This window comes from Pantherophis guttatus, chromosome 3 (genome assembly GCF_059756535.1).
Source record: "Pantherophis guttatus breed Tessera chromosome 3, ASM5975653v1, whole genome shotgun sequence".
Lineage (NCBI taxonomy): Eukaryota > Metazoa > Chordata > Lepidosauria > Squamata > Colubridae > Pantherophis > Pantherophis guttatus.
Genome location: NC_142065.1, coordinates 4,420,602 through 4,448,150, shown reverse-complemented (window position 1 = coordinate 4,448,150; position 27,549 = coordinate 4,420,602). Strand labels below are relative to the sequence as shown.

Here is a 27,549-nt window from a genome sequence, read left to right as displayed (position 1 = left end):
ATGCCTCTGAGTCCCATCAGCTGCCAAACATCTACTGCCTCCGACACAGTAGGCTCCTGGCTTTCTATAAATTGTCATATGCTAAATACTAATTCCAAACCCAGGTCCAACCGTTATTTGGCCAAACCTTCAACTCACTGGAGTCAACTAATCAGCCACAGAATGCAACTCCTGTGCATTTTTATGATCTCCTTTACTGAATATTGATCACTTCCTTAGTAACTCAAACTCGGGAAATGGTCCGAATTTACAAGGAGGAAATAAGAGTTCCTCTTTTGCTCCTTCTGCTGTAGGAAAGATCTGTTGGGCAAGACACAAAGTCACCCCAGATGTTTCTCCTACTGCTGTCGGCATGGCTGCCTTGAGGTCTTTCAAGAGAATCCCTGGTCCTCTTCATCAGCTGCTGCTGCTACTGTTGCTTCTTCCGCGGGATCTGGGTGAGTGCTGATAGTTGAGATCGGGCAGGTTCAATTTTCAGATTTAAAACTAGAGTAGAATCCAGTGCAAGAGGAATGTGAAGGCTGCTTCAAGTTTGCTGTGCTCTTCTGAAGAGTGCGATGACCAGATTCCCCTGAAAAGGCCAGTCCCATATGTTAAATTTGGGGGAGGAGAAGATTTCTTTCATTGGTTCCACCCCAAGTGGTTACGTGAGGAACAAGTGAGGAAGAATATCAGAGTTCTGGGATCAACTGGGACCACCTGGTTTGATCTGATCCTTGGGGTGGGGACTTCAAGATATTGGATCCACAGTCATTGTTTTCCAAGTCATCCTTCAGGCCGGCCCACACACAACTTTGTCAAAGGAGAATTATGAGCAGTGGCCGAGGCAGGGGAGAACAGACAGGAAGGCAGGATCATCAACAGATGTTGCTCATCCTTCGTTTGTTAGTAATTTGTTATTTTAACAAGTAATTTCCTTGTTACCTTCTTGGAGGGGGCTTTGTGATACCCAAAGCAGAACATCTAGCTTCAATCCCAATTTTGTTCCATAAAACATCAACCTTGAGAATTCTCAGGTTTCCTCTTTTTGCTATGTACTCAAAATGGACAGGGATTAATACCTTTATTATCTATCTTTCTCTAAATCCCCTTTAGGGAGGGAGGGGAAAGTAAATGACATATAGTTGCATGGATGGATGGATGGATGGATAGATAGATATATGAAGGGAGGGAGGGAGGAAGGAAGGGAGAGAGAGAGAGAGAGAGAAAGAAGAGGAAGGAAGGACCACAAATCCTGGCACTAGACATGGCTTCAGAAGACGCTTTGAAACAGCACAGCAATCTAGGGCTGGAAGGGATCTAGAAGGTCATCTAGTCCAACCTCCTGCTACAGCAGGAGATCCTTATGGAATCATAGAATAGCAGGGTTAGAAGGGACCTTGGAGGCCATCTAGTCCAACCCCCTGCTCCAGCAGGAAACCTTATATCGTCTGGATTATTTTGGTGCCTCTAACAGAGAGGAAAATTGCCAGAAAGGAGAAGGAGTTTATTAAGACAAGGCTGCCATGCAGGAGAAGGCAGAGACAATCCTTGACTTATGACCGTAATTGAGCCCAAAATTTTGGTTGCTAAGCAAGAGCGTTGTTAAGTGGGTTTCACCACATTTTACTCAATCCATGACCTCTCCTGGCTCTAACAGTCATGTGCAGGCTACGGAAGTAAATCTGAAGGCGTGTGTAATGTTCTAATGTACAGACGTTATAGTTCAATGTGTGACAGAAAGTGGACTCTGGATGTGTAATCCTATACATAGGATTAAATAGTGTATTTTGGATGTTCAGTAGTAATAAATAAATAGACAGGGAAATTGTATCTCTCTGAGCAGGAGTAAAATATAAAATTTGTTACTATTTGTGTGGGCATGGCTTGGCGGGGGGGTAATGTGACTGGGTGGGCAATTGAACATTTAAAAATATGTCACAAATACCATTGACTGGTGCTAATGGTTGATACGGGTTGCTGCCAGCCTCCCAGGGATCAACCAAGTAGCTTCTTAAAATATATAATGTTCTGAGTAGCGGAGTCTTTTGCAGTTCCGCTGGTGTTATTGCAGGAAGCTGCAATTTCTTGATGCGTTTTGTGAAATTCTTGGACATGGTACCAAGTGCCCTGATGACAATGGGTATCATTGTTACATGTTTCATCCATAATCGCATAGTTTCGATGGCCAGGTCGCGATATTTCATGATTTTTTCCAGTTCTTTTTCTTCGACTCTGGCGTCTCCTGGCACCACGATGTCAACAAATTGTACTTTTTGGTTTTCAACAATTGTGATATCTGACGGGTTGAGTTCCAAATGATGATCCATCTGTATTCGAAAGTCCCACAAGATCTTCATCTTCTCATTTTTGACAACTTTTTCCACTTTATGTTCCCATGACTTTTTGGATACAGGTAAATCGTATTTTTTACATTATGACCAGACTGGGTTTGGCATTTTTATCTACCTACTAGCTGAATACCCATGCTCCATTATGAAACTATGTGATCAGGCTTGATAAATCGACATTTACAGCTTGAAAATTAATGAGTGGTTATGATTGGCCTCTCCTCTCCCCATCTCTCCCTCAGCCTTGCTCCACAGAAGCCTCCCCTATCCTCTCCCCTTCTCCCCCTCAGCCTTGCCCCACAGAAGCCTATCCTATCCTATCCCCCTTCTCTCCCTAAGCCTTGCCCCACAGAAGCCTATCCTATCCTATCCCCCTTCTCTCCCTAAGCCTTGCCCCACAGAAGCCTATCCTATCCTCTCCCCATCTCTCCCTAAGCCTTGTCCCACAGAAGCCTATCCTATCCTCTCCCCTTCTCCCCCTCAGCCTTGCCCCACAGAAGCCTATCCTATCCTCTCCCCTTCTCCCCCTCAGCCTTGCCCCACAGAAGCCTATCCTTCCTATCCCCCTTCTCTCCCTCAGCCTTGCCCCACAGAAGTCTATCCTATCCTATCCCCCTTCTCTCCCTAAGCCTTGCCCCACAGAAACCTATCCTATCCTCTCCCCTTCTCTCCCTCAGCCTTGCCCCACAGAAGCCTCCCCTATCCTCTCCCCTTCTCACCCTCAGCCTTGCCCCACAGAAGCCTATCCTTCCTATCCCCCTTCTCTCCCTCAGCCTTGCCCCACAGAAGTCTATCCTATCCTATCCCCCTTCTCTCCCTCAGCCTTGCCCCACAGAAGCCTATCCTATCCTCTCCCCTTCTCCCCCTCAGCCTTGCCCCACAGAAGCCTATCCTTCCTATCCCCCTTCTCTCCCTCAGCCTTGCCCCACAGAAGTCTATCCTATCCTATCCCCCTTCTCTCCCTAAGCCTTGCCCCACAGAAACCTATCCTATCCTCTCCCCTTCTCTCCCTCAGCCTTGCCCCACAGAAGCCTCCCCTATCCTCTCCCCTTCTCACCCTCAGCCTTGCCCCACAGAAGCCTATCCTATCCAGGGGTGAAATCTAATTTTTTTTGCCACCGGTTCTGTGGGTGTGGTTTGGGGGGGCATGGCTTGTTGGTGGTCATGTGACTGGGTGGGCGTGGTCATTTTTTTTTACTTTTTAAAGCATTTTTAACTAGTAAAAATGCTTTAAATAGTAAAATAAAAAGTTTCCGATGATTGGCACATGATCAGCCTGACCCCCCTCGCCAAGCCAGATCCACCACCTCCTAGCCCCAAAGATTGCAAGCCTTTCTACCTTGGCCACCCCATATCGATTCAATATTTCTGATATGGCGTAGGGTTCCCGTTGTGTGACACACTGAAGCAAGTTAAACAACGGATTAAAAATATACATGGGCAAATGGACATGGCAACTCTTTCAACTAATCACTCCCTTAAGCTTCTGACAGCAGTTAAAACAACTTTCACCCTGGAAAAATATTTACATCTAGAAATGCCATCAGTGGAGAGAGAGCTATTTGTCAAGTTTAGATTTGAACTTTTAGATACCAACGTTAAATTCAGCCGTTACCGGAAAATCCCGTATGACGAAAGAACATGTATATGTGGGGCAAACGTTGTGGAGGATACGGCGAAGTAAGAAAGCAATATCTGTCCCCAATTATAAACAAATTTCCCCACTGGAATATAAGGCATAAATTATCATTTCTATTGAAGGCAGGCTCTCCTCCCCTGTAAGGGCTAATACTCGCTATCTTAAAAGGATGACAGCAATACGAGCCAGTTGTATTGAAAAGAATTTCATTGATTGTAAGAAAGATGAGCTGAGTTAGAGAGGAGCTATCTTATTTGGGTTATCTAGTTTTGGAAATTTAGTTATTGAACTTTGATATTGTTAAATTTTAATGTCATATATCATATTTTTAGACTGTTATTTCTGTAACTGTTTGTTATATCTTTTTCTTTCTTTCTTTTTTTTTTTTTTTTGAAAAGGCCTTTCAATAAAAGATACCTCGGCCACCCAGTCTGGGAGATGAGGAGGGAGCAGAGAGAGAAACAAATTGCTCAGCTGCTCCCCCTTTTCACTCACCCTGAGCTTCCTGTTGTGGATTTTCACGCCTTGCTTCATGTGCCCGGGATTGTCACCCTCCTCTTCTTCTTCCTCCTCTTCTCCAAGTGGAAAAATGCCAGGAGCAAGTGCAAAAAGAAGTGTTTGCTTGATCCTGGCGTTTTTCCATTTGTAAGGAAGCTTTTGTACCTTGTGAAGGCAAGTCGGGCTTCCTATAATAATAATAATAATAATAATAATAATAATAATAATAATAATAATAATGATGATGATACAGCAGCAAGAAAAAATCACAAAGTACTGGGACTTACAAATTGAAGTTGAGCGACTGTGGAAAAAGAAATCGTGTGTTGTCCCGATTGTAATTGGAGCCCTCGGAGCAATACCCAAAGGGCTACCCTGCTATTTAGAAATTCTAAATTTGCCAGACTTGAACATTTTGACTCTACAAAAAAGCACCTTACTCGGAACAGCTTACATCCTCCGACGATACCTTAACAGTTCCTAGGTCCTTGGTTAGGACTCGAGCTGCTGAGCTATTAACCAGCCACAAAGGCTGTGAATCTCACTAAAGATTAACCAATAAATAATAATACAGCAAGAAAAAATCACAAAGTACCGGGACTTACAAATTGAAGTTGAGCGACTGTGGAAAAAGAAATCGTGTGTTGTCCCGATTGTAATTGGAGCCCTCGGAGCAATACCCAAAGGGCTACCCCGCTATTTAGAAATTCTAAAATTGCCGGACTTGAACATTTTGAGTCTACAAAAAACCACCTTACTCGGAACAGCTTACATCCTCCGACGATACCTTCACAGTTCCTAGGTCCTTGGTTAGGACTCGAGCTGCTGAGCTATTAACCAGCCTCAAAGGCTGTGAATCTCACTAAAGATTAACTAATACATAATAATAATAATAATAATAATAATAATAATAATAATAATAATAATAATAATAATAATAATAATAATAATAATAATAATAATAATTTTATTTCTATACCGCCCTTCTCCCAAAGGACTCAGGGCGGTGTACAGCCTATTTAAAAACACAAACAAACAGCAATTTAAAATTTAAAATAATTAAATCAATTGGCTCAGATTTAAAACCCCCAAAAATTTAAATACCCCAATTTAAAACTATTATGTCGATAGTCCGGCCTGGCGGAACAACAGGGTCTTCAGTGCGCAGCGAAACACCCGGAGGTCGGAGATCTTACGTATTTCCGGGGGCAGTTCATTCCAAAGGGCAGGGGCTCCCACAGAGAAGGCCCTCCCCCTGGGTGTCGCCAGCCGACATAACTTGGCCGAGGGCACCCTGAGGAGACCCTCTCTGTGGGAGCGGACTGGTCAGTGGGAGGCTATTGGTGGCAGGAGACGGTCTCGGTGGTACCCGGGTCCTATGCCATGGAGCGCTTTAAAGGTGGTAACCAACACCTTGAATCGCACCCGGAAGACCACTGGGAGCCAGTGCAGCTCGCGCAGGAGGGGTGTCACATGGGCACAACAAATCTCACCAGTATCGCTGTGCACGTGGCTTGTGTGTGTGTGAATGTCGGGCATAGGCTGCTGTGAAGACCAGGAGCAAAGACACACACACACACACACAGGCTTTAAAAGACCTTTGAATGAAGGCGGGGGTGGATTGGAGGGGTGAATTCCCCAATTCTGGTTCAGTCGGCTGGGGATGGGACAGCAGGCACAGGCTGCTGCGAAAGACCAGGAGCAAAAAGACACACCTACACACACAAGCTGCGTGCACAGCAGTACTGGTGAGGTTTTTAGCGAGCAGCACAGGAAGCCAGACTTGCCTTCACGAAGGCTTCCTTACAAATGGAAAAACGTCAGGAGCAAGCAAGTGCTCCTTTTTGCGCTTGCTTCTGGCGTTTTTCCACTTGGAGAGGAGGAGGAGGAGGAGGAAGAAAAGATGAGGGTGACAATCCCGGGCATGTGAAGCAAGGCATGAAAATCCGCAGCAGGAAGCTCGGGGTGAGTGAAAAGGGGAAGCGGAACCGGTAAAAAAAATGCTTAAAAAGTAAAAAAAAAAAAAAAAAAAGTTCCCACAATCGCACATCGCTCAGCTGATCGTCAGAACTTTTTTTTTAACTTTTCAAGCATTTTTTTACTACCGGTTCTCTGGAAGTAAAAGCAGGAAGTAACGACAACTGGGTGGGTGGGCGGAGCCTCGGGTTGCAATTGCTACCGGTTCTCCGAACCACCAGCCATCATCGCTACTTACTCGCCCGAGCTGGTCCGAATCGGGAGCATTTCACCCCTGCTCCTATCCTATCCCCTTCTCTCCCTTAGTCTTGTGTTGTGACCTAGGCCCAAGGAGTTATTACCAGACACAATCAGTCCTAAACAAACATATTTTATTAGAACAGCTGAGAATTACTTCATTCTCATCTTAATCCAAATTATTTTCAAAACAAATTCTTCATAAACAAGCCTTCGGCCTTATCACCAACCTTTGTCTTACTTGGCACTCTGCCAAAGGCTTTTCTTGGCAAAAATTCAGAAGCAAGAGAAGCTGACAAGAAATAAAATGTAGCAACGTTGCTTTCCTACAAAGATCCCAAGAGCCTTTGCTGCTCTTTTAAGCCTTCTGGGAACAGCCAATCATCTCCTGGCCTTACTCCCGAGTTGTCCTTTTTGTTTTAGCTGCTCTTGCCTTCTGGCAGCTCTGCACATGCGTGCACTAGGAACAGGCTCCTTCCTCTGCCTCTCTGCTGACTGACTCTGGAGGCTCCGGAGTCCGCATATCACTCCCTGATGGCCCTGACCCCATCTCTGCCTCCAACGCAGGGCCCTCATCCGGGCCTTCCCCTGACTCCAGGACTGGCCCATTGTCCTCGCCAGCCTCCCCATTGTCTGACTTTGCTGCCAGCTCTGCAGGCTGTTGGCAGACCACAACACTTTGCCCCACAGAAGCTTCCCCTATCCTATCCCCTTCTCTCCCTCAGGCTTGCCCCACAGAAGCCTCCCCTATCCTATCCCCTGCTTGCTGCTGTGAAAGTAAAACTGAAACTGAACTTTGGAAAGTGAAACAGTATTTGCTGTGTGAGCAAGAAGGAGACAGGAAGGAGCCTGGCTGTGACTTTGTTCAACTGTTCTGCAGTAAAGCTGCTTGCTGCTGTGAAAGTAAAACTGAAACTCCTCTCCTCTGCTTGTGTTTTACATTTGGAACAGATTTCTTTTCAGGTGGGTAGGGTGAGTTGAACTCCTTAGCATCAGAGCATATTAATCATACTATAGGAAATACTAATGCTCTGATTATCATTTTGAACAATCCTTTCTTAGTGAGCATCTAGAAGCCAAGAGGAACATACATGGCAAATTTCACGTTTATAGGCTTTACGGTTCCGGACATTTTGTGATGATGCATGAGTGGTATTTCACTTTTATATATATAGATTGAGTCCTTACCAAGGACCTGGGATAGAGAAATCTGGATGTTTGACCGTGTTACAGATATCGTCACAGGATGGAAGCTGTTCCAAGTAAAGCTGCCTTCTGCAATTGACTGATGGCAAATTTGTCAATGCCGATGGTATTCAAGTGGTGCTCCAGTTGTTTTGCGATTGCACCCAAGGCGCCTATGACTACTGGTCCTACCCTTGCTTGCCTTTGCCACAGTCGTTCTATTTCTATTTGTAGGTCTTTGTATTTTGTTATCTTCTCCAGTTCTTTCCCTTCTATTCTGCTGTTTCCAGGCAGTGCCACATCCACTATTGTTATTTTATTTTATTTTATTTTATTTTATTTTATTTTATTTTATTTTATTTTATTTTATTTTATTTTATTTTATTTTATTTTATTATTTTATTTTATTTTATTTATTTTATTTATTATTTGTTTTGTTTTGTTTTGTTTTGTTTTGTTATTTATTTTATTTTATTTTATTTTATTTTATTTTTGAACATTTTAAAACTGCCTAGGAGCTGAAAGTTTGTACTAAAACACACTAGAAAGATACAAGTTGAATAAAAGCGAATAAAATGCAAAACTCGCCCACTGTATAAATGAGCCCTCTGCATTCAAGAATGGTCAGATCATAAGCCAGAAGGTTGGCATTCAGGAAATGCAAATAATTCTTCTGTCCGAAGGAGACCACCAATGGTCCTTTTGCCCCAGAAGAGTGGTAACCACTTTCTAGAGGAAACCCGGTTACAAAAGTGTCTCTTTTTTGTTTCAGTTGTTACAGGACAGAACGTAGAGGTAACCCAACTTCCGGAAACCGTATCGGTGAAAGCTGGAGAGGCCCTCACTCTAAGGTGTACATTGATTGGAGGAAATATACCCGGAGGCGTGCGGTGGTACAAAGGGCTGGACAGAAACCAGACCCCCATTTACAGCGATAAACAAGGATCTTCGAACAGGGGAATCAGGGTCATCCCAGGATCCATCACGGACTTCAGCATCAACATCCGAAACGTCCGTCTTGAAGATGCCGGGACCTACTATTGTGTGAAGTTCAGGGCAGGGAACCCAGAGAGAGAGCTGGCTTCGGGGAAAGGCACTCTGGTCTCCGTGATTGGTAGGTGGCCCTCTACATTTGATTTCTGGGGATGGAGGGAGATGTTTATTTATTTTTTATTTATTTTTATTTATTAAATTTCTATACCGCCCTATTCCCGAAGGACTCAGGGCGGTGAACAGCCACGAAATAAAACACATACATACAAAAAAATTAAAATCAAATAAAATGAATTAAATAAATTTGGCTGAATTTAAAATACCCTTAATTTAAAATACCCATATTTTAAAACACACTAAAATTTAAAATTTATACTTAAAAGGGAGAAGATTTGGCCAGGCCAGCTTGATGAAATAAAAGAGTCTTAAGCTCACAGCGGAAGGTGCGCCGATCCGGGATCCTCCGTATCTCTGGGGGGAGCTCGTTCCAGATCGTAGGTGCCCCCACAGAGAAGGCTCTCCCCCTAGGGGCCAACAGCCGACATTGTTTGGCTGACGGCACCTGGAGGAGCCCCTCTCTGTGGTCGGTGGGAGGCTATTGGTGGTAGCAGGCGGTCCCGTAAATAACCAGGTCCTAAGCCATGGAGCGCTTTAAAGGTGGTGACCAGAACCTTGAAGCGCACACGGAAGACCACCGGGAGCCAGTGCAGCTCATGCAGGAGAGGTGTTACATGGGAACTCCACGCCGCTCCCATAACCACCCACGCAGCCGCACTCTGCGCCAGTTGGAGCCTCTGAGTGTACCTCAAGGGGAGCCCCATGTAGAGAGCGTTACAATAGTCCAGACGAGAGGTGACGAGGGCATGAGTGACTGTGCGTAGGGAGTCCCGATCTAGAAAGGGACGCAACTGGCAAATCAGGCGAACCTGATGAAAAATCCTCCCGGTCACGGCCATCAAGTGCTCTTCTAAAGACAGCCGTGAATCCAGGAGGACGCCCAAGTTACGAGCCCTTTTCATGGGTCCAATGATTCACCCCCAATAGCCAGCGATGGCACCAGCTGACTATATCGGGACGTCGGAAACCACAGCCACTCAGTCTTGGATGGGTTGAGCCTGAGCCCGTTTCTCCCCATCCAAATCCATACGGCTTCCAGGCACTGGGACATCACTTCAAGGGCATCGTTGGGTTGGTCCGGGGTGGAGATGTACAGCTGGGTGTCGTCAGCGTACTGATGGTACTTCACCCCGAAACCACGGATGATCTCGCCCAGCAGCTTTACATAAATGTTGAACAAAAGGGGCGAGAGGACCGATCCCTGCAGCACCCCACATATAAGGGGCCTCGGGGTCGATCTCTGCCCCCCTGTCAACACAGACTGCGACCAGTCAGAGAGAAAGGAGGAGAACCACCATAAAGTGGTGCCTCCCACCCCCAACCCTTCCAACCGGTGCAGCATGATACCATGGTCGATGGTATCAAAAGCCGCTGAGAGATCTAACAGGACCAGGACAGAGGAGCAACCCCTGTCCCGAGCCCTCAAGAGATCATCAACCAACGCGACCAATGCCGTTTCCGTGCTGTACCCAGGCCTGAAACCCGACTGGAACGGATCCAGATACGACGCTTCATCCAGGTACTGCAGAAACTGTCGTGCAACCTCACTCTCAACAACCTTCGCCATGAAGCAAAGGTTGGAGACTGGACGATAATTAGCCAATACTGCCGGGTCCAGGGAAGGCTTCTTTTTTTTTTTTTTATTGAAAAAGTTTTTCAAATACAAATTTTCCCCCTTTTTCCCCCCCTCCTCCCTAACCCCCCTCCCCCTCCCCTTCCCCTTTGACTTCTTCATAATAAAACCCAAATTCATAACAGATTATATCATACTTTACCATCCACTTATTCCATCTCCATATGCTGACCCTTTCTTTCTAATAAAATTATCATATCCCCCTTATACTATACTATAATATACATTTCAAAGTGACATTCTATTATAACATTATCTAATAACTCCTAATTTAACATAATAATATTATTATATCTCCCAATTTAACGATTTCCGCTCATGATCTACCCTTTTACTACCCCCCAAACAATATAACAATATAACATTTCAGAACATACTTCCACTATAAGACTATACAATAAATCCTAATTTAACATTTAATTTAATTTAATTTAATTTAATTTCCAATTTATATACCGCCCTTCTCCCTGAGGACTCAGGGCGGTGTACAGCCAAGATAAAAAACATAGAATACAAATATTAAAACATTTAAAAATATATATAAATTTTGGCCCAAATTTAAGAATCACAGACTAATTAAAAGAATTTAAAAATTTCTTCTAAGCCAACCCGGCTTGCTGAAAAAGATGGGTTTTCAGGGAACGACGGAAGGCATTGAGGTCCTGGATTCTTCTTATCTCCGGGGGCAACTGATTCCAGAGGGTGGGAGCCCCCGCAGAGAAGGCCCTCCCCCTGGGGGCCACCAGCCTACATTGTTTGGCTGATGGCACCCTGAGGAGGCCCTCTCTGTGGGAGCGCACGGGTCGATGGGAGGTCGTTGGTAGCAGCAGGCGGTCTCGAAGATAGCTAGGCCCTATGCCATGGAGCGCTTTAAAGGTGATGACCAACACCTTGAAGCGCACCCGGAAGACCACCGGGAGCCAGTGCAGCTCGCGCAGGAGCGGTGTTATATGGGAGCGCCATGTTGCTCCCATCACTACCCGCGCTGCTGCATTCTGGACCAGCTGGAGCCTCCGGGTGCTCTTCAAGGGGAGCCCCATGTAGAGAGCGTTGCAGTAGTCAAGGCGAGAGGTGACGAGGGCGTGAGTGACTGTGCACAAGGAATCCCGATCAAGAAAGGGCCGCAACTGGCGAATCAGGCGAACCTGATAAAAGGTCCCCCTGGTAACAGCCGTCAGATGTTCCTCCAAAGACAGCTGCATATCCAGGAGGACTCCCAGATTGCGAGCCCTTTCAGTGGGGGCCAAAGACTCGCCCCCAATAGTCAGCGATGGAGTCAACTGACTATATCGGGATGCCGGGAGCCACAGCCACTCAGTCTTGGAAGGGTTGAGCTTGAGCCTGTTCCTCCCCATCCAGATCCGCACAGCCTCCAGGCACTGGGACATCACTTCAAGGGCATCGTTGGGGTGGCCTGGGGTGGAGATGTACAGCTGGGTGTCATCAGCGTACTGGTGGTATCTCACCCCAAAGCCACGGATGATCTCACCCAGCGGCTTCACATAAATGTTGAACAGAAGGGGCGAGAGGACCGATCCCTGCGGCACTCCACAGATGAGAGGCCTCGAGGTCGACCTCTGCCCCCCTGCCAACACAAACTGCGACCGGTCGGAGAGAAAGGAGGAGAACCACCGCAACACGGTGCCTCCCACCCCCAACTCTTCCAGCCGGTGCAGCATGATACCATGGTCGATGGTATCAAAAGCCGCTGAGAGATCTAACAGGACCAGAACAGAGGAGCAGCCCCTGTCCCGAGCCCTCCAGAGATCATCCACCAACGCGACCAATGCCGTTTCCGTGCTGTGCCCAGACCTGAAACCCGACTGGAACGGATCTAGATAGGATGTTTCCTCCAGGAATTGCAGAAACTGTTGCGCGACCACACTCTCAACAACCTTCGCAATGAAGCGAAGGTTGGAGACAGGACGATAGTTGGCCAATATTGCTGGATCCAGGGACGGCTTCTTGAGGAGAGGCCTCACCACCGCCTCTTTCAGGGCAGCGGGGAAGTGACCCTCACTCAACGAAGCATTAATGACGCCCTGGAGCCAGCCTCGTGTAACCTCCCGGGAAGCCAGTACCAACCAGGAGGGACACGGGTCCAGTAAACATGTGGCTGCACTAAGTCTCCCCAAAATCCTGTCCACATCATCGGGAGTCACAGCGTCAAACTCCTCCCAGATAACATTCTCAAGACTGTTCCTCGTCACCCTGCCTTGATCTACCCAGTCATAGTCCAGATCCCCCCGGATCTGAGCGATTTTGTCATACAGGTATTGTCCGAAATCCTCCGCCCTGCCTTCTAAGGGATCCTCCCGCACTCCCAGATGGAGCAGGGCGCGGGTCACCCTAAACAGGGCAGCCGGACGATTCCCTGATGACGCAATAGAGGCGGAAAAGAAGTTAGACTTTGCCGTCTTTATCGCCACTAGGTAGGCCTTAATATGCGACCTTACCAGTGTTTGATCAGATTCAGCGAGACTGGCCCTCCAACCGCTCTCCAGGCGTCTTTTCCGGCGCTTCATTTCCCTCAGCTCCTCAGTAAACCAAGGAGCCGCACGGGATCGGCATCGGGTCAGAGGCCGCAAAGGCACAACTCGGTCCAAGGCCCCACCAGCCGCCCGATCCCAGGCGGCTACCAGGTCCTCGGCCGAGTCATGTGCTAGATCCTCAGGAAATGGCCCAAGCTCCGTCTGGAACCTATCAGGATCCATCAGGCGCCTGGGGCGGATCCATCTAATTGGATCCGCCTCCCTGCGGCGAGGGGTTGCGGTTCGAAGATCTAGGCGAAGGAGTGAGTGGTCAGTCCATGACAAGGGTTCCATGTCTATATCCCCTATAACAAGACCACTCAACCACTGGCCAGAGACAAAAATCAAATCCAGAGTGTGACCTCCCCCGTGAGTAGGGCCATGAACTAACTGGGTCAGGTCCATGGCCGTCATGGAAGCCATGAACTCCCGAGCCACCTCCGACGTTTCACCGACGGATGGCAAGTTGAAATCACCCATGACTAAAAGCCTGGGTGTATCTACTGCCACCGTGGCTATCGCGTCGAGTAGCTCAGGTAGGGCTGTTGCCACGCGGCAGGGAGCCAGGTACGTAAGCAGCAAGCCCATCTGAACCCCACGGCCCCACCTCACAAGGAGGGACTCACATCCGGCTATCTGAGGCACAGTGGTCTCCCTCGGACCCAGATCCTCGTTAATAATAACCGCCACCCCCCCGCCCCTCCCCTGGGCCCTCGGCTGATGGAATGCTCTGAAGCCTGGTGGGCACATTTCAACCAGAGGGACGCCACCCTCCGGGCCCAACCAGGTCTCCGTAATACCCGCCAGGTCCGCTCCTCCCTCTTGTATAAGATCGTGAATGAGGGGGGCCTTATTGACCACGGACCTGGCATTGCACAGCATCAGCCGAAGGCCCAGCTCCTGAGTATCTAAGCCACCTAGTATCCGAGCAGAGCCTTGGGGACCGGGGCAAGCAATTGCTTTCAGACAGCAAGTGCGAGCCCCCAGCACCTGATGTGGTCCCCTGCTCCCGCCATATCTGCCCCTCCCATTCACCGTGCCGATGGTACAGCCCTCATAGATATCGTCCCCCATCCCTTTCCCAATCCCTCATCTGGTGCCCCCCGGATCGTTACCCTGTGCCGGGCACGGCTCTGACCCTGGTGGATTTCCCCCCCCCCATCCGCCATAGTCGTCTTCCCAGTATCTTTAAAAGAATAATTACAAACCCCCCCCCAGAACCCCTTAAAATCTTTAAAAATTTCCCTAAAAAGCCCCATAAATTCTTCCTTGCTCCATGCCATCTCTCCGGACTCCAAAGTCCGTCATCGAGATAGGCCCTCGATAATGTGGGGGGCCAAACCTGCGAGAGGGGAGAATCTCACAGGGCGAGGAGTTCCGACACCGAATACATATAGCTATCAGGGGAAACAGTCCAAGGGTGGGGGACCGCTGATGTTATAAGCGTAGGGAAAATTCCAGTCCATGGTCAGGCTGCCAAGCTCCACTGTCCTCTCACGACAGTGGCAAGGAGGTGCATATCATTCGACCCCGAAAGTTTCCAGGGTGGCCATCTCTCACCAGGCCAATCCATGGAGACTTTGGTAGAAAGCTCAAGGGTGAGGATAGCCATATTCCGCCTCCTCAGGCCTCATGTCCATAGAACCAGTATCCCTCCTGGGATTAGCAGCATCAGGGAATCCAATATCCAGCTCAAAGGAGGTTTAAGTTCGTAAATGTTCGTCAAAGAAGTTCTACATGGTAGGGAATCCAGACAGGCCAGATGGAAATGGGGAAAAATTAGGAGTAGTTCAGCAGGCCAAGATGGATGGGAAGCTATGATCGTAATAGGCCAATAGGCCAAAACTCAGTCCGAAGGAAGGAGGGGGGGGGAGATTCAAACCGCATAAGTTTGTAGTCATTTTCCGGCCCCAATAACTCTCAACCTTCCATTCTAGAGGATGAAGCTCCCCAATTTCATCCCCCCCCCATCCAGCTCACCCTGGGGGGGGGGGTCTCTAGGTCTCCCTGGAGGTAACCCTTCCCTCAAGGGTCATATACTCTCCAGTCACCCCAAAATCAGACCTAAAACCACTGCAGAAGAGTCCTGGGCCGTCCGTTTGGAAGTCTGTAGGCCCTCGGGAGCCGCCCCAACCTTAGGCGCCCCCGTCACGACCACCGCTGCGGCCTCCGCAGTCCCCATCGCCATCGTCGCCATCGGCCCCCCCACGGACGTCCCCAGCCGCCCCCTGCCTCCAAAGATCCACCTCGAGGCATCCAGGGGCGTGGGGAACCTCCGTAGGGGCCTCACAGCGCCGACGTCGTCCAGGAGCTGCCGCCGCCGCCATGACTGCCATGATTTATTCAGTTCAGCTACCCATTTCCTTCCCCCCTCCATCATTATGTCTCTTAGCTCAGATCTTTTACATATATTCACATCTAAACATAATATCCCTTTTTTTTAAACTAAACAATCAATAACCTAACCTATCTCCACCCACTTTCCTACAAAACTACCGTAATTGTTCTTAATATCTTTATTCTTCTGCCCACTCCACTAAAAAAATATTCCCTTTTGTAAATAAAATCCTAAAAAAAAAAACTGTTTGGGGGGAAAAAAAGTTTGCTGGCAGGATGGCGTGACTAATAAAGCCTGATAGACAAGAAGGGGGGGGTGCTCCCCCACTCACAACTGTTTGAACAAGCTCTGAGCTTACAGACTCTGCAGAATGGTTTTAATTTAAAAGAATTTATTCAGGAGGAAATGGCAAAATATCATGAGACTGTGAACCAGAAATTTGAAAAATTAAGGCAGGAAATTAAAGAAATGATACAACTAAAGTATGATAACTTGCAACAAAAGATTGTAACAGTGACTAATGGTTTTTCAGAAGTTGTTGTAAAGTTGGATACAAATATCAAATTGCTAGAGTCTAAAATGGAGAAAATTGATGATAAGATTTATAATTTGGACAATAAAATATTAAGAATTGAAAAGGATTTAATAAATACTCAAGACAATAGTTTAGAAGTAAAGTCTAAAGAGGAAGCTGGTCACGAGACTTATAATGCAGAAGATATAAAGCAAGGAATTGAAAGAGAAGTTGTAATGATGCAATACAGGCTTACAGAATTTGCGATCAGAATCAGAGGCTTACAGGAAAATAACAGTGATGATCTAAGAAAAGCATCTGCTCAAGTTCTGGCTGGGATCTTAAAGGTTCATCCTGAGGAGGTATTCTGTAAAATTGATAAGGCTTATAGAGTAAATTCTTGGATTGCAAAGCAAAGGCAACTGCCTAGAGATGTGGTGATTTATTTTACAGATACAGAAATAAGAAATGATATTGTGCAAAAATCCTTTAATTCTAATTTACAACTGTTTGGGAGAAAAATTTGGATATATAAAGAATTGCCGCCTAAGATGTTAAGAGATAGAAAGAAATTTGGACTTTTGGTGACTGAGCTAAGAAAACAAAATATTTCATTCAGGTGGGATGTCCCAGTGGGTATAATATTGAGATATCAAGGAGTAAGATATCAGTTAAATACTGTTGAAAAAGCGGAAGAATTTTACTACAAGGTCCTTAAAAAGCAAAATCAACAAGAGACAGAAACTCAAGAAAAGCAGAAGGAGATGGAAGTAATGAAAAAACAACAAGTTATAGAGGTCTCCACAGATGAGCCGCTTTTGGATTCTCTCTTAGAGGTCTCAGCTGGATTATTTAATATAAGAGAGGCAGTTCCGGACCCTAACGCAATGATTTATCAAGCCACAAACCAGCATGGAAGTCAATCAGTCGATATACAATCTACAGAACCAGAAAGATTTCAGCCACAAAAACAAAACCAACAAGATCAAGTTATAGATCAGCATGAAAACCAAATAGTCGATACACAATCTACAGAAAGGAATTTAGGATGGAGATCCAACCCACAAAAAGTCAAGAAAAGAAGAAGTAGGTCTCACAAAAACAAAAACTTTTAAACTAAACAACAGAGTAATGCCAGTTACTTATGAGAGGACTGAATATACGAAAAGATAATGGGCAAAGTATTGGTTTATTTTATCCTGAGGAGAGTGACAGATCTCTGCAGTGCTGAATTTTTTTGGGATGTGAAAAAGGCCTTAAATCGAATGGTTGGAAATATCTTGTTTGTTTTTTGGATTTCCTGATAAATATATTACGTGTATGCTGAGTTACATGGCAAGAGATCTACTGGATTGGGGCACGCAGAAGATCTGGTTGTTACCCTATTATGGTGGTTGGAATTAATAATCTGGATAAAAGACACCTCTATAGACATTATATGGAATATAAATATAAAGTCACTCGGGTGGTTGTTGTGTTCTTTTTTTTTCTTTTTGCAATATGAAGATATTTGTTACTGATGGGGACAGATGGTAATTGAAGATACTGAAAATACTGTTGGAATTAGAATGCGATGTTACCCTAACATGGGCGATGGAGTTTATCATCCAGTTGAAAGACATTACAGAAGATATTATATGGATTACAAGCCTAAAGTTTGTTTTTTTTTCAGGGAAGGCTTCTTGAGGAGGGGCCTTACCACCGCCTCCTTCAGGGTGGCGGGGAAGACACCCTCACCCAGTGAAGCATTTATAATCCCCTGGAGCCAGCCTCGCGTCACCTCCCGGGAAGCCAGCACTAACCAGGAGGGACACGGGTCCAACAAGCATGTGGTCGCGTTCAATCTACCCAGAATCCTGTCCACATCATCTGGGGTCACAGGATCAAACTCATCCCAGATAACAGTCTCAAGCCCTGCCTCAGTCACCCTTGCTGGATCTACCCAGTCAGAGTCCAGACCTGCCCGAATCTGAGTGATTTTGTCATGCAGATACTGAACAAAATCCTCGGCTCTTCCCTCCAAGGGGTCCTCCTGCGCTTCCTGGTGGAGCAGGGAGCGGATCACCCTAAACAGGGTGGCTGGGCGATTATCTGATGACGCAATAAGAGCAGCAAAGTGAGTACATTTTGCTGCTTTTATCGCCACTAGGTAATTCCTAATATGAGATCTTACCAGTGTTCGGTCCAATTCAGATGTTGGATCGCCCGGTCGCCGTTCGGTTACCCCGCCCACTCCCAATCTATTGCTGCCTCCGGAGTCCCAGCTGGTGGCTAGAGGGAAAAAAAACTTTAAATTCTTGCCGCGGGGCTTCAAAGAGCTAGCTGCAAAGAGGTAAATTCCTGGAGCAGATTTTTTCCCCTCTATCTATGCTGAAAAGCGAAATTGAAACTAAAGAAGGGTCTTTATTGCAACGTGACAAAATGAGGCAGAGAGATTTCTTTTTCTTTTTCCTCACCAAAAAAGGTAAGTGCAAAACTGCAAACAATGGGAAATTTAGGGAAAAAGAGGAGAGTTCAAGATTTTAAAACACAAAAGAAAAAAAGCTCTATTTAACTAGGGAATTGTAATAATTGAGATACTATTAATTGTATACTGTGTTGAAAGCAGAAATGGTTAAGTTGTGGTTTGGAGGAATATATGGGGGAAATTATTTGGTTTATTATTATTGGTAAATATAATTAATTGATTTGTAAGAAATTGGATTGCATGGAAATAATTGGAATATTCATGTTCATATTGATTAATATACAAAAAAGATAGTTATATAACTAATTGATTTATATTAAAATGTTGAATTTGTATTAAACAACTAATATTACATAATTAACCAATGTGAGGATGGATATAAAAATAGATGACAATGGGAAGGGGTATAATATAGAATAGAAGGGAAAATTGAATTTGATTAAGATTAGAGATGAGGATGAAGGGTAGTATTGTTTTTTTACAAAAATAGATGAGGAATAAATATGGCAAAAAGGAAATATAGAAATTGTAAATTTAATTGAAATGACTAAATACTGTGTTGGAAGAAATATCCTTCTGGGTTCTGCTCCAAGTGGGGAAAAAGACACTGGAAACATGGAGACTGCTTGGAAAGATGGTTTAATGGTGGACAGGATCACATGGCTTGATGGGACCCATTGTGTTAGTTTCTGTTGCTATTGTGTTGCAAATGTCCTTTGACAAAGGATTGACTTTCTGCCTCTGGCCCATTAACAAAGGGTGGGGGGCAGGAAGGTGGGAGCTGCTTTGTCTGTAAAATATGCTTCTCCATTTCTCATCCAGGGAAATATAATATTCTGCCTTTTTAATATTTCCCAAAATATTTCATTCTTCTAGGAAAGGGGTGGGTGCTAACCTCCTACAACTGTTTAAATTTGTGAACCGGCCAAATACTCTGTTCAAAGAAAATACGTTGTATGTTTGTATGTGTGTTTCTAATTATTGCTATTTATTGCTATTTGTTCTCTTTTATTCTTTAAAGTTTAACAATTCATTCTTTATCTTAATATCTTAATATTTGTTTGGGGTTGGCTTTCTTCCCTTTCATCTTTTTTACTGTACAGCAATCTTTCTCCTCAAAGCTACCACCTCTGTCTTTTCTTTCTTATTTACTTTCTCTTCCCCCCCTCTTCTTCTTCTCCGTACTTCCTCTTTCTCCTTCTCCTCCTCTCTTCCTCCCTCTCTTACCTTCACTCCTCCTCTAATTTCCCTTCCCTTCCTTCATCCCTCTCTATTGCTGTATCCTTTTATGCATATGGACTACTCAGAGGGCTGAAAAAGTTATTTTTGACTGGTCCTCGCACTTTTGACCAGTCCTCGAACTTACGACTGTCCTCACAATTTATGTTTTTGCCCTATCTTGTCACCATGGTGAAGAGAAGCAGTTGTGAAATGAGTGACACAGTTGTTAAGAATGGTACAATGGGCATAAATGATGACCAGTCATAACTGCGAAGACCGGTCAAAAGTGCGAGGACCTGTCAGAAATCACATTTTTCAGCCCTCTGGGTAGTCCTTTTGTGCACAGGGACTACTCAGAGGGATAAAAAAGTTATTTTTGACTAGTCCTCGCACTTTTGACCAGTCCTCGAATTTACAACTGTCCTCACATTTTACGTTTTTTGCCCTATCTTATACCATGTTGAAGAGAAGCAGTTGTGAAATGAGTGACATGGTTGTTAAGAATGCTGCACAGGCATAAATGTGAGGATGGTCATAAGTGTGAGGACCAGTCAAAAGTGCGAGAACCTGTCAGAAATGACTTTTTTCAGCCCTCTGAGTAGTCCCTATACACATAGCCATGGCCAACCGGTCACATTACCAGCTAGCCACCCAGTCACATGACCTCCAAGCCACACCCACAAAATAAGCCACGCCCACAGAACTGGTAGTAAAAAAAAATAGAACCCACCCCTGGTTGGAGGTCACCGCAACATGAGGAACTGTATTAAAGGGTCGCAGCATTAGGAAGGTTGAGAACTACTGATCTAATTGGTTCCGCCTCCCTGCAGCGGGTGCCGCGGTTCGAAGGTCAAGGCGAAGGAGAGAGTGATCCGACCATGACAAGGTCTCGATGACTATATCCCCTATCTCGAGATCACTCAACCACTGTCCAGAGACAAAAACCAAGTCCAGTGTGTTTCCCCCGATGTTCGTAGGGCCATGAATTAGTTGGGTCAGGTCCATGGCCGTCATGGAAGCCATGAACTCCCGAGCCACCTCAGACGCCTCACCCACAGATGGCAGGTTAAAATCCCCCATGACCATAAGTCTGGGGGTATCAACCGCCACCGCAGCGATAACATTGATTAGCTCGGGCAGGGCTGCTGCCATGTGGCAGGGAGCCAGGTACGTGATCAGCAAACCCATCTGAACCCCGTGGCCCCACTTCACAAGAAGGGACTCACAACCGGCCGTCTGAGGAACAGTGGTCTCCCTCGGCCTAAGGCCTTCTCTAATAATAACCGCTACTCCCCCGCCCCTCCCCTGTGACCTTGGCTGATGGAATGCGTGGAAGCCTGATGGGCACATTTCTACCAGAGGGACCCCTCCCTCTGGGCCCAACCAGGTCTCCGTAATACCCACCAGGTCTGCTCCCCCCTCATGAACAAGATCACAGATGAGGGGGGCTTTATTTACTACGGACCTGGCGTTGCACAGCATCAGACGAAGGCCTGGGCCCTGAAGGTCTGTACTACCTGGAGAACGAGTGGAGCCTTGGGGGCCGGAGCACCCTACCGCTTGGAGACAGCGGGTGCGTCCTCCCTTAACATGATATGGCCCCCTGCTCCCGCCATATCTACCCCTCCCACTCACAGTACCGATGGTAAAAACACAGTCTGGACAAGCTCGACCCCCTCCGGATCCCCCCCCCACCGAACGTCATGGCCTGGCCTGACCCTCCCCTTGGTGGGTTATCCCCCAAACCCACAACCCTAATTCCAATCCCACCCCCCTCCCCCCTCCCCAGACCCCTTAAAAGATTAGACAAAGACAATTTTAAAAAACCCCGCAGCCCCCTCTTTGCGGCATGCCACCTCTTGGGGTTCCAAAGCCTGTCATCGAGGTAGACCCTCGATAGAATGGAGGGCAAAGCCTGCGAGAGGGGGGAGTCTCGCAGACCAAGAAGCTCCGCTGCTGAGTACATTGACCATAACGGGTAGCACGACCGTATTCTGAGGGTCTATAAAAAAGGGACCAGGGAGAAGACAAAGGAATGGGGGATCTCAAAGACATATTCACAGGACCGAGTCCACTGTCCCCTCACAACAGAGGACATAGTCCAAAACCAAGACGACCACAATCCAAGGGGGAAATAGATCCAACCACCCTCTCACGGTGGTTAGGTCAGCTGGTCAGCCCCCTCATGTGGTGAGATGGCAGTGATGAACCGATGCGTATAGACAGCATCTGGGGGTCAGGTCCAAAAATCGCCCTCTCACGGCGGTTAGTCCGATGGTCAAGTCCCCACCGCTGGCAAAGTGCATATATGTAAAAACCTCCCGGTTCAGCCCCCAGGAGGCTCCGACACCCGGCCACCCTCTCACGGTGGTCGAACAGATGTCTAGCCCCCCTCAGCCAACGGGATGTAGCCATGTACCAGCCTCCCATTCAGATGGAAATAGCCCTCTCCAGAGTCAGGGAAGGTTCAAAATAGTGATAGAACATAGCACCAGTGAGTCCCACAGGCTGACAGTTGGTCCAGATGGGCCCAGTCCTAAAAGGGGAACGCTGGAGGAGAGAGAAATGAGGCAGAAATGGGGCAGTTGTCTCGAGCCCCCGGCCCCCGCACAACCACAAATTGAGGCCTCCCAAGGCCTGGGAAAAAGTCACTCCAGGTCCTTTCCGCCCCAACCGTGGTTGCAGGTCTCCCAGTCCTGTTGATTCGTTGCCCCCCCAACTCCAACTCCAAGGGGGGGGTCACCAGCACTTTCTGACCGCCAGCCAGCCTCCACTGCAACCGCCATCGCCGCTGCCACCACGCCATCGTCGCCAACACCGAAAGAACCTGGCGACGTCCCAGAGATCTTCGGGGTGGGGGGGCAGCATGTCTTGCAGCTCTTCGGGCAACCCCCCCCCCAGGCTTAGAAACTCGCCGTGTGGCGGGCGCCCCCGGCACAACGCCGCTCCGATTATCCAATGGTCTCCGGCTGTGAAAAATGCTGCCGATGCCCAGCTGAGAAGCCTGTCACTCCCAACATCGCGCCTTCCTCCCTGCTCAGTCACGGAGGGAAAGAAGACCCTCTCCGTGCTGGCAGGGAGCTCCCCTGACTGGTCCTGGGGTCATGGATCTTCAAAACGACCCCCGAAGGACCCAAAAGGTAGGTCGGCGCCCCATCCTCAGATCGCGATCCCAGCGGAAGCCGCCATCTTGGAAATGCACAAAAGTTAGATGTCCCCAGTCAAAAGAGAGACATGTGGGAAGCTGAGTCTCTCTGTCCAAGATAAATCTTGGAGACTCCTGTATTGAAAATATTTACAGACCCCTCACATCCTGGACATAAATTGTTTCAACTCCTACCCTCAAAATGACTCTATAGAGCTCTGCACACCAGAACAACTAGACACAAGAACATTTTTTTCCCAAATGCCATCACTCTGCTAAACAACTCATTCCCACAACACTGTCAAACTATTCACTAAGTCTGCATTACTATTAATCTTCTCATCGTTCCTATCACCCATCTCCTCCCACTTATGACTGTATGTCTGTAAGTTTGTTGCTTGGATCCTTACGATTTATATTGATATTGTTTCCTGATTGCTTATTTGCCGACTATGACTATCATTAAGTGTTGTACCTTACGATTCTTGACGAACGTATCTTCTCTTTTATGTACACTGAGAGCATATGCACCAAAGATAAATTCCTTGTGTGTCCAATCACACTTGGCCAATAAAGTATTCTATTCTATTCTATTCTATTCTATTCTATTCTATTCTATTCTATTCTATTCTATTCTATTCTATTCTACTCTACTCTACTCTACTCTACTCTACTCTACTCTACTCTATTCTATGCAATTCTATTTTATTGTCTCTGAGAAACATCAACTGATATCTCTCTCTCTCTACTTTCTCCCTCAGCCAAGCCATCCCAGCCCTTGATTCATGGCCCCACAAGAAGAATCACGGTGGGGTCTCTGGCCTCCTTCAACTGCTCCTCAGATGGATTCTCCCCCCGAGAGATCACAATCAGCTGGTTGAAGGATGGGAAAGAGAAACAGGTTGACGAGATTAGCAACCTGGACTCTGATGGAACAGAGAGCATGTCATACAAAGTGGAGAGCAGTTTGATAATCCCACTGGAGCAAGGAGACGTGAAATCTCAGCTGACCTGCCAGATCCAACACAGATCATTGGACAGTCCTCTCCAGCAGACCTTCGCACTTCGTGATGTCATAAGTGGTAGGTGAACCTTGGGTTGCAGAGAGGGATGAGGCCATGAGGTCCCAACCTAGTAGAGGGCCCTTCATGTAGAAGGAATACCACCAGGAAGAATAAAATTCTCGACCCATGGATGCCCATCAAGACCAGTCATGCTTTCTCAACTGAAGCTCCCTCACAGGGCTGTGGTTCTGGGGAACAGGTTTTTAGAATGTCCTTCTACTGTGTTTCCTCCAAAATATGGCCTACCCTGAAAACAAGCCCTAGTCCAATTTTCACGTCTGCACCTAATATAAGCCCTACCCCTTCCAAATTAAGCCCTAATTAAATCCCGTCCGCCGTCTGGTTGTACAAGGTGGGGTGAGGCGTATGCATAAAAATCAAGCTGATGGCTCAGCAGACTGATAGCATTGTGATTAACACCAGCTGTCTGCAATTACTGTAAGTTCGAATCTCCCCAGGCTCAAGGTTGACTCAGCCTTCCATCCTTTCTAAGGTTGGTAAATTGAGGATCCAGTTGTGGGGGCAGTAAGCCGACTTTGTATAAATATACAAAAAGTATGAAGGCTATTGCTTAATGCATTGTAAGCCGCCCTGAGTCTCCGGAGAAGGGCGGCATATAAATCAAATTTAAAAAAAAAAAGCTAGGGCAGGGGTGGGGGACTGGAGCTGCCCCACGTGCCCTGCACACACTTACCTTAGGACCACCGCAGCCAGGCCTCCCACGTCCTGACACCTGTTGCGCTGCTGCCTGGCTTCTGTGGCCACTTATGGCCACTTGTGACTGGATGTCACATGGTGCATCACGCCAGTGTCACCGCTCACGGCAGAACGCTGCTTGGCACATCACACCAGTTCATGCATGTAATGGCACAGCACACCATGCAGCCTCCTGCCATGAGCAGCCGAACTGGTGTGATGAGCCTTGCGGGTCATGCCATGAGCCGTGGCACCGGTATGACAGGCCATGCGGTGTCCTGCCATACGTGGCGGCACCAACCTTAATGGTCCTAAGGTAAACGGGTAAGACATCCCCTGAAAATAAGACCTGGTGCTTATTTTGAGGCCCAAAATAAAATAAGATCGGGTCTTATTTTTGGGAAAACACAGTATCTCTGGCTCTTTCCCCAGAGACTTACCGTATTTTTTGGAGTATAAGATGCACCTTAGTTTTTGGGGAGGAAAATAAGAAAAAAGATGATTGGCGGATGGATCGGCCTCCCAGAATACCCCCAATCAGCTGTTTTCAGAGGTGAATTTTAGCAACAGGTTTGTTGGTTATGAGCTCCGTGCCTTGTTTTTTTTTTTTCTGCATTCTGAAACTTTTGAAATTCCGTTTCAGAAAGAACTTTTTTTTCTGCCTCTGAAAGTCTACAAAACAGAGCTTCAGAAAAAAAAAGGCTTTTTTTTCTGAAGCTCTGTTTGGAGGCTTTTTTTCTGAAGCTCTGTTTGGAGGCTTTTTTTCTGAAGCTTTTTTCAGAGGTTTTTATTCTGAAGGGCTATCTGTACTCTGTTCAATCTCCTTTCTTTGGTATTGGTATATAGATTAACCTCTTCCGATCTGTTGGTTATTGTTTCATTCTCCAGATTTGTTGGCATAGTTTGGTTAGAACCTTTACTGATTCTTCTTTTGTTGCTTGCCATATTATTTTAGATAAAAACCTTTCAGAGGCTTTTTTTCTGAAGTTTCTTTCAGAGGCTTCTTTCTGCCTCTGAAATCTCTGTTTGCGAGGCTGGGTGGGGCTACATTCGGAGTATAAGACGCACCCAGATTTTCACCCTCTTTTTTGGGGGGGGGGGAAGGTGGGTCTTATACTCCGAAAAATACGGTAATTGTCCTGGAATGATTTCCCCAATGCCACAATGGGAGAGCAGAATCACTTTGGACTTCCACCCCATTTTCCTTGGAGGAAGCAGGAGTCCGAAGCTCTTTTGATTGATCGTCTTTGGCTTTCTTTGCTCAGTTCCTCCCAAGGTGCATCTTGAGATCAACCCACCTTCTCCCATCCAGCTGAACTCCTCAGTGACGGTCACTTGCAATGCAGAAAGCTTTTATCCAGAGGACGCAAAAGTGGAGTTGTTTCCCAAGGATGCCCCAAGCAGAAAAGGAACGGTTGCACCAAGTATCTTGAATCCCGATGGGACCTTTTCCCTCAAAAGCAACCTAGAGATGATGGCCACCAAAGACAGGGAGTTCTCCATGTTCCTTTGTCAGGTCCAGCATGATTCCCAGCCTCTGGTCAACAAAACCACCACGCTCTTCATTACACAGGAACTTGAAGGAAGTAAGTGTCTTTTGCTTTCTTCTGAGAATTTGCTGATTTACAGTTTGCAGCTTTTCCATTTGTTTTTCAGGTCGTTTTTTAAAAAGATTTGATTGTATTACTCCTTAATATATCATGATTTAAATAGTCTTTCTTTAATATACTTAAGGTTTTGAAATAGGGGAGCTTCAGAAGGAAGGGCCTTTCATATACGGAGCCCCTTCCCAGGAATATTTGTGTTTTCTGTTGCATTTTCTCTTCCTGTCGCATGAGCCTTGGTGGCGCAGTGGTTAGAGTGCAGTATTCCAGACTACTTTTGCTGATCACCAGCTGCCAGCAGTTTGGCAGATCGAATCTCATCAGGCTCAAGGTTGACTCAGCCTTCCATCCTTCCGAGGTCCGTAAAATGAGGACCCAGATTGTTGTGGGGGGGGGGGGGACAATCTGCTGAAGAGGTTGTAAAAAAAATGCTTTCAAAAGGCTCTGACGATCCTAGCTGAACCGTGCGATCAGCAGAGGCTTTTTTTTTTTCTTTTTACTTTTAAAAGCATTTTTTCGGGCGAAGAAAAAATGTTTTTAAAAGTAAAAAGAAAAAACCCTCTGATGATCGCATGGCTCAGCTGGGCATGGGGGGGCAGGGATTTTTGCTACCAGTTCTCCGAACCACCCACCACCATCGCTACCAGATTGGGTGATCCGGTCCGAACCTGGGAGCATTTCAACCCTGGTCTAAGTGTTAGTGCTATTGCTGTCAATATGCTGGACTGCAATCCCATCAAAGAATCAAGATGTTAGAAAAGGTTCTTCTCTGGAGATCTTGTCCACTGAACCATTTTGGAACGAGGTCAGAGTTATAAAGATAGGAGAAAACAAGAGAAAGAAGGAAGTGTGGATTTTTTTGGAAGCAAATTATGGATTTAGAAAGAAGCAATATTCATTCTAAGTAGTGAAGACTGCAGAATGAGTCAGTTTCCAATAGGAAAGGGTTTATAAATATCAGTCTTTTCTTTTTTAAAAAAAATCAGGTATCATTTCTTTTCCTTGTGGGATGTAAGCAAAAATAGGTTTTGAATGGGATGAAGACAAGTTTTGTAAGATGCCTTGAAATGAAGAGGTCGGGTTTTTTAAAAAGAGAGAGAGAGAGAGAAGAAAATCAATATGTTGCACATCTGTGTAAAAAAAAAAATTTTTTTTTAATTTACATCTACATCTAAGATGTGATGGTGATGTGATTAGAATGCAGTATTGTAGGCTAACTCTGTTCACTGCCAGGAGTTCAATTCTGACCGGCTCAAGGTTGACTCAGATCCCACAGTTGTTTTTGTCATCATCCATAAGAGCCTCAATGGCGCAGTGGTTAGAGTGCAGTACTACAGGCGACTTCTGCTGACTGCCGGCT

General features: G+C 46.4%; 1 protein-coding gene across 1 annotated transcript in view; it reads left to right on the top strand.

Annotated features, from left to right (window-relative positions):
- Positions 1-348: 348 nt before the first annotated feature.
- The window catches only part of LOC117659384 (signal-regulatory protein beta-1-like), a 41,122-nt gene continuing 13,921 nt past the window's right edge, over positions 349-27,549 (top strand). The window contains exons 1-4 of the mRNA XM_087888987.1: positions 349-437; positions 8,639-8,980; positions 23,587-23,907; positions 25,851-26,177. Of these exons, the coding sequence (XP_087745113.1) occupies positions 353-437; positions 8,639-8,980; positions 23,587-23,907; positions 25,851-26,177 (1,075 nt within the window). The 5' untranslated portion in view covers positions 349-352. The remainder of the gene's footprint in view (positions 438-8,638; positions 8,981-23,586; positions 23,908-25,850; positions 26,178-27,549) is intronic.